The sequence below is a fragment of the Macrobrachium nipponense genome, chromosome 38 (assembly GCF_015104395.2).
Source record: "Macrobrachium nipponense isolate FS-2020 chromosome 38, ASM1510439v2, whole genome shotgun sequence".
Classification (NCBI taxonomy): domain Eukaryota; kingdom Metazoa; phylum Arthropoda; class Malacostraca; order Decapoda; family Palaemonidae; genus Macrobrachium; species Macrobrachium nipponense.
In genome coordinates, this window is record NC_061098.1 from 42,354,469 (window position 1) to 42,362,367 (window position 7,899).

Consider the following 7,899-nt stretch of genomic DNA (forward strand, 5'->3'; position numbering starts at 1 on the left):
GTGCTCGTAAGTAAACACAGCGATAACACTTTTTGCAACATCAGTTTATTTACAGGAAACCAACATTTACAGGACTCCCACAAACTAAATTTTCTTCATTCATCCTATAGTTTATAAACGCAATTTAGTCTGTACACTTGTGACCCGTGCCTTTAAACATTTGTTCAAATATTTTAGTCTTCATTCAGAATTTCAGTTTATAAAAGAAATGCTTCAAAAAAACGGTTTGGTTTTTAATAATGTTTTCATAGATACATATGTTGGTAAACAGCTAGAAAAGTTATTGTTCCCGAAAGTTCCCATTTTAAAAGCCAATAAAGCAGTACTGTATTTTACCATGTTTTTCTATGGTAATAAGAGTTTTTCTGTTAAAAATAGACTACTAAAACTTTTAAGAGAATTTTATCCTCAAGTTAATGTTAGGGTAGTGTTCAAGCCTAAGTATACTATTGGTGGTTTGTTCAAGTACAAAGACATCGTACCCCCAAAAAACTACAGTCTCATGTTGTATATAAATACGGAGTGCAATTGCTGTAATGCAATTTACGTGGGGGAAAACAAAGCGCCAAGCACGCGTACGATGGTTTGAACACTTGGGAAGATCAGTTAGGACAAACAGGCTGTTAGCAAAACCACCATTCAGTGCCATACGGGATCACGCAGAAAATAGTGATCACCCTCTAAGGTTAGATCATTTTCCATTCTCTCTAGTCGAGTGGCCCCCATGGAGCTGGCAATAGTAGAAAGTCTCTACGCATTAAAGTTGAAACCTTCCCTCAGTAACAACGAGAGGTCCACGGGAGATGCTGTGTTTTTAAAATTTTTAGTGTGTATGTTTGTATTGCCTTCATGAGTGCAGGTAGTTATTTCTTTTTTTTTCTTTAATATTGCTTCCTTTCCCTTTTTTCCCCCTTTTTAATGCTTGTCATTACGATTTTTTTATTGTATACATACAATGTAACCTTTGTGTAACATTTCTTCATTCTAATGATCGATCGTAATTTAGTGATTTTTAATTTTTTTTTCTTTCTGTGTGTATAGACTGATGATGGAGACAGTTACTCCGAAACCGGTAGTCATAAGAACATAAAGGATGTTTTATGTACAAGTGCTGGTTTTACTCTTTCTATCAAGACTCCGTTTTCCAAGGGATAGATCAGTTGCAGATATTATTAGACGACGTTATGGAATACCAGTACTGAAACTCTACAGGTTCATCGAAAATTTGGATCGTAAAGTTCGCAAAGTTCAGTGTGACATTGATTTCCTCACTTCCTGCTGTCAACAGAATCTAACTCCAACATTTCTGCGTTTTTAAACTCTACAATCATGCTCTCCAGCACTCACGTCTTTACCGGAATTGCCAGCGCCAGTTCCTACGAAGAGAAATTAAAACTAAACAAAGGAATTTTAAACAGCTCAACGAAAGATTAACCCGTTCAATTCTCAATTTAGGGAGGCTGTATCGTGGCTCGATTTCCATCACCTTTTGTGTTTGATTGAACGTATCAATGTAGCGTTCTATTAGTCGTGTCAAATTTGTTCAGGCTAGGAAATTAGAAAAAAGCTAGGTTTACTGATGATGATGGCATTTCGCATGATATTGTTATTTTCAACCATTCAAATAGGTGTACTGAATGACCGTGAAAAAAAGAGTCCTTTCTAGGGGGTTAAAGTTTGCACTTTCATATGGTAAACTTGATTTTATTGAACACTTTTGTACTTTTGAAATATTTTTTAAAAAATTGATTACTCATGAATTTTATGACTCCGACAATAGAGGTTTTCAGTTTTTCAGAAGTTCCTTGAAGCATCTGGCTCAGTCTGCTATTTTGATCCTCATAACGATTTTATTCACAATATCTCTAAGGAAGAGCATTCTGCTTTATTAAGCTTATCCAAAGATAAATCCATAGTGGTAATACGACCTGATAAAGGCAACGGGTTTGTTCTTTTAAATAAAGATGAATATTTAAGTAAGATGCAATTTATCCTTGACGACCACACTAAATTTGAATTAGTTAAAGACGACATTCTTTTAAAGTTACTCAATAAGGATGGAAAGTATTAACAGGTTCTTAAGAAAGTTGAAGTCTGAGGGCGTTTCTAGATGAACATACTTATAACGATCTATTTAAATCTGGATCTAAACCTGGAGTGCTCTATGGCCTCCCCAAGGTGCACAAGGAAGGTGTCCCACTCAGACCAATCATGTCAGCTATAGGTACTTTCAACTAACCATTTGTCAAAGTTTCTTGTTCCTATTTTAGCTCCTGTAAAACATGCAATCAGTATAACAGTTAAAGATTCATTTACTTTTGCCAAAGAAATTTGTGATCTAGAAACTAGGTAATTGTGTCCTTGTTAGTTTCGATGTTAAATCTTTATTTACTAATATTCCTTTAGCAGAAACCATTGATATATGCATCAAACAACTTGTTTTAATGACTCCAACAGTATCCGTAATTTTAATAAACAACAGTTACACAAACTACTCACATTAGCTGCGTCTGAATGTTATTTTATGTTTAACGCAAATGTATATACAACAAAAAAGATGGTTGTAGCAATGGAAACCCAAACCCTCTCGGTCCTACTTTGGCCAATGCCTTTTTATCTCATCACGAAGTGGTTTGGTTAGATAATTGTCCCAGTTCTTTTAACCACTGTTCTACCGACGTTATGTAGATGATACATTTTTAATTTTTAGATCTGAAGAAACAGTACCCTGTTTCTTGATTATTTTAACTCAAAACACCAAAATATTGAATTTACTTCAGAAGTAGAGAACAATAATACTTTAGCTTTCCTTGACGTGCTCGTAAGTAAACACAGCGATAACACTTTTCAACATCAGTTTACAGGAAACCAACATTTACAGGACTCACAACTAAATTTTCATTCATTCATCCTATAGTTTATAAACGCAATTTAGTCTGTGCACTTGTGACCCGTGCCTTTAACATTTGTTCAAATTATTTTAGTCTTCATTCAGAATTTCAGTTTATAAAAGAAATGCTTAAAAAAACAAAAAAACGGTTTTAATAATGTTTTCATAGATACATATGTTGGTAAACAGCTAGAAAAGTTATTGTTCCCGAAAGTTCCCATTTTAAAAGCCAATAAAAGCAGTACTGTATTTTTTTACCATGTTTTTCTATGGCAATAAGAGTTTTTCTGTTAAAATAAAACTCTTACTAAAACTTTTAAGAGAATTTATCCTCAAGTTAATGTTAGGGTAGTGTTCAAGCCTAAGTATACTATTGGTGGTTTGTTCAAGTACAAAGACATCGTACCCCCCCCCAAAACTACAGTCTCATGTTGTATATAAATACGAGTGCAATTGCTGTAATGCAATTTACGTGGGGAAAACAAAGCGCCAAGCACGCGTACGATGGTTTGAAACACTGGGAAGATCAGTTAGGACAAACAGGCTGTTAGCAAAACCACCATTCAGTGCCATACGGGATCACGCAGAAAATAGTGATCACCCCTCTAAGGTTAGATTCATTTTCCATTCTCTCTAGTCGAGTGCCCCCATGGAAGCTGGCAATAGTAGAAAGTCTCTACACATTAAAGTTGAAACCTTCCCTCAGTAACAACGAGAGGTCCACGGAGATGCTGTGTTTTTAATTTTTAGTTTTTATGTGTATGTTTGTATGCCTTCATGATGCAGGTATTTATTTTTTTTTTAATATTGCTTCTTTCTTTCCCTTTTTATGCTTGTACATTACTTTTTTTATTATACATACAATGTAACCTTTGTGTAACATTTCTTCACTCTAATGATCGATCGTAATTTAGTGATTTTTAATTTTTTTTTCTTTCTGTGTTTTTGTATAGACCTGATGATGGAGGACAGTTACTCCGAAACCGGTAGTCATAAGAAAATAAAGGATGTTTTATGTACAGTGCTGGTTTTACTCTCCTATGATAATATATATATATATATATATATATTATATATATATATATATATATATATATATATATATGTTCGGTTAATGTGTAAGTCTTAGTAGAGAGAGATAGAGAGAGATACACTACATCATTTTCCAGTATGTTAGTTTCTGAGCACAAATTTTGTCCATTTCCCACCTTGTCCGCTGAGCTCCTTCCTTCAAGCCAAGTGGCAGCCTTTTCTTCCCTTCCCAATCAGAGCAGCATCAGTATGTCAGATCTTGTCTTTCGAACCCAGATGGTCCTGAGAACATCGTGACATCCAAACGTGTGACGGTGGATGAGGGTGGCTCAGCTTCCGTCCTCTGTACAGCAGTTGGTAATCCTACACCGAACGTGGACCTGGGTCAGACAGGAGGATAACAGTAGGTAAGCAATCAGGGACTTGGAACAAGTACTTTCGCAGTATATTCTACATTTTCAAGTTCACACTGATATACTACGAAAGTGCTTCTTCCAAGTCCCTGTTTCACTTACTTTTCTACCGTGGATTTAAGGATATTCTTCAAGTACTATGTGTTCCTTCGTGCTACATTGGATATGACTACCATTAATAAATGAATCCAGAGGAAGAGGTTTTTTTTCTCTTGATTTACGAATATTCAAACTCCATTTCTTCGAAACCGGGCTCAACAAAATTTTGCCTCTGAATAGAGCCAATTACCCAACCCATTTGCAGACCCTGACCTTTACTGAGAAGAGGCAGATGAGAGAATTTTCCTGATTTCAATCTAATCATTTGTTGTCTGTAATGTTCTCAAATCAGGATTGCAGGGTGCTCCTATCCCAATTTGAAGTCAATGTCTTTTATTGAATTTTGCTTTCATATTCACAGGAAGGACACTGTATGTTCGTGTATGAAGGACTTTACAAATCTAAAAACCCTAATTTGTAATGAAATTATTTATTAGGATATTCAAATATCCTCATTTCTATGGACATAAGACTATGGGAAAGAAGTGTGAGCGTCATGCTACATCTGCATTACGAATCAGTTGTCATTCTTCAACCGAAAGGCTTCTTTCCCTCGAAAGTCTTTTCAGTCTCATTCTGTTCAAACTGAAAAGTTTAGTTCCCACATAATTAAGGATCGACGAGATGTTTGTTAGTCTGGTGTTTTTACGTTGCATGGAACCAGTGGTTATTCAGCAACGGGACCAACGGCTTTTCGTGACTTCCGAAACCACGTCGAGAGTGAACTTCCATCACAGAAATACACAATCACTCACCCCTCAATGGAATGCCCGAGAATTGAACTCGAGGCCACCCACGGGGCAGACCAAGACCAAACCGACCACGCCACTGAGGTGCCTAGTGCTGCAATGAAATAGGAGTAACGATCCCCGGAAGCCGAGAGACAGAAGCCGAAAATCTGGAGCCGGAGAGCCAATTCAGGTGCAAAACTCCGGTTTGATCTTACAATATCCTCTCGCTCGCATATGAAACGGAGGAAGCTTTAGCCTCGACGGCATCAAATATTCGCGTCATTTTGATGCAATTTGACGTCCAGAAGATGAAATGAAATATTCAGTCTCGTTTGGGCGCTGAGTGACCTCTCCTGAATAAAGAAGGAAGGGCAGCGGTTTCCTCTTTAGCGGTGATTGAGAGGAAGAGAAGCCGTGACTGAAATGCAACAGACCAAGAAATAATGGTAAAAAGTCCCGGTAAATTATCAGTAATCAACCAAAAGAGCTATGTTAGCTATTTTATAAAACAATATATCAAAGTCACAACGCCCTCATTAGATAGATGTAATTTATAGCCTGACATAAAAATGGATTTTAAAGGAAAACAAACGTTTAGTTAAATATTTTGTAAAATAAAAATGAATTTAAACAAAAACAAACGTTTAGATAAGATTTTGGTAAAATAATTTCCTACTGAATATTATCAGATGGAAAACCTCATAGAGAAAAGAGTCACTTTGTTAGACGTTTCTGACATTTTTAACCGCTCTCAACTAACAATAGATCTGTTCTTCATAGATTTAATGCTTTGATAGACTCCCTTTCCTTAAAATGAAACCGCAACCTGATATATTAATGATGACAAATGGTGATTTACTATAGTGACATCTAAAAAAATTATTCTTTTTCTGGAAATAGAAATTTCAGCTTATAACTTTCAACTTTTCTAAATAACACGTAGCCAAAGATTTTCTGGTGTTTGCAATCACATTCTCAAATCCCTGAATTTTAGTAATAACTCCTTGATTCCAGTTTTGACTTTTTTGTTGATTATTTTCCACCATACAAAACACGAATACTCGGGCAGAAAGTTTGCTGTCCAAGTAAATCGTATTAATCAAAATATCTATAGCAGATGGTACTGACAGCGACTGGTTTTTTGGCAGGTGAAAAAAGTATTAAAACAAAAGCTTCCTCTATCTGGCAATAAATTCGACTTCACCCCATGACGAAATCATTTATACGCGGAAAAGCAGACCATGTAAAAATTGTGAAATATATGACACAATGCTGTTTGAACCAAACAAAAACTTCTTTCAGTTTTCTTCTGAAGATGGAAAAAGAAACCCACAAGATAACCGAGTATAACTTGTTTACTTGTAAGCATTTACATGGCATTAACACTCGAGTGGGCCTGAAAGCACTCGAGTGTTAATACATTGTAAATACTTACAAGTAAACAAGTTATACTCGGCAATCTTGTGGGCTTCTTTTTCCACAATGCTCTTTATGGTTGCCCTGTGTTATGACCTAAGTCCGCCATTTGTTGAGAAGCAGGAGACCTTATGTAACCCCAGAGGATTTCGTGATGTCTTGCAGCAACTCCGAGGTTCTCTCTTGGGGCATCGGCGAAGCCAGACTCTCGATCGAGGGGGCGACCAGAGCAGACACGGGATTCTACCTCTGCCTCGCCTCCAACGTCGTCTCCAGGGCGGAGCCCGTTCGCGCGGCGGTCGTCGTGACTCGTAAGTAATGTTTCTCTTCTTAAACTCTTCTTTATCTACTGATTAACACGAGTTGTTCTGAGTCAATACCAATGAGCTAACTCCTGTTTATCCACTGATTAACACGAAAATGGTTCTCAGTTGATAGCAATATAGGTTTTGATTAGGTGTGAAGCGCTGTTAAGTGATCAATCTCAGTTAATGGCTTTACTCTTCTTCAGTTACCTAGCCTTATTTCCATCCTGATAATTTATGTTGGCCCATTTTCCGAAGGTATTCATTCTCAGCAGATACATGAAGGTGATTAGTAATTTGAGTAGTGTGTTTTTACCGATACAGGTATTATTGCTTTGGTGCAGTAGCTTTAAAATATATTTCCTTTGCCAACTGAAATACAACGCATTTTGTAATGGAGGAGTTGCTTGGCAACTCGTGACAAGTGTGAATTCGTATGTTCGTATTTTTCTTAAATATTATCTTTCACTCATTTGCTTACAAAACTGGCATTCTTTTCATCACACACCTTAAGGATGCGTCATCATCTTTCTGTATTTATAATAATATATCATCGAATTCAAAACAGTGAAGGATGTGTAGCCTCCTTCCATCTGGGCAATTTTTTTTTTGTCGGAGAGAGAAATAAGTGTCCCTCATCATTTTTACGTATTCGTCAAATGTCTGTGAATTCTTCGTCATCCATTACAACAAATTTGAGCACCATCGCAGAAGTCCGTCTTTTCTCTCGAGTCTAAAAGTCATCCACTCAGTTTTATCCTTCCTTCTCCTTCTGCAGAAACTCCAGAGGTTCCCGACGAAGTGGAAGAAGGCGCAGAAGAGTCCTACCTGAGTCCCTGGGCTCACTTGGGGGGGACGGCCCGCCTGGAGTGCAGCGTGAAAGCCGCCCCTTCGCCCACTTTCAAGTGGACCATCAACGAGGACCGAGTTCTGCTAAATGACCGGAAGTATTTCATAAGGGTGCCTGAGGTGAGAGGGGCTCCTCCTCCTCCTCCTCCTCCTCCTCCTCCTCC

General features: G+C 37.3%; 1 protein-coding gene across 1 annotated transcript in view; it reads left to right on the plus strand.

The window, feature by feature from the left end:
* Positions 1–6,727: 6,727 nt before the first annotated feature.
* The window catches only part of LOC135209813 (neurotrimin-like), a 1,212-nt gene continuing 40 nt past the window's right edge, over positions 6,728–7,899 (plus strand). Inside the window, exons 1-2 of the mRNA XM_064242586.1 lie at positions 6,728–6,892; positions 7,665–7,899. The exon at positions 7,665–7,899 is cut by the window's right edge and continues 40 nt beyond it. Coding sequence (XP_064098656.1) covers positions 6,736–6,892; positions 7,665–7,899 — 392 coding nt within the window. The 5' untranslated portion in view covers positions 6,728–6,735. The remainder of the gene's footprint in view (positions 6,893–7,664) is intronic.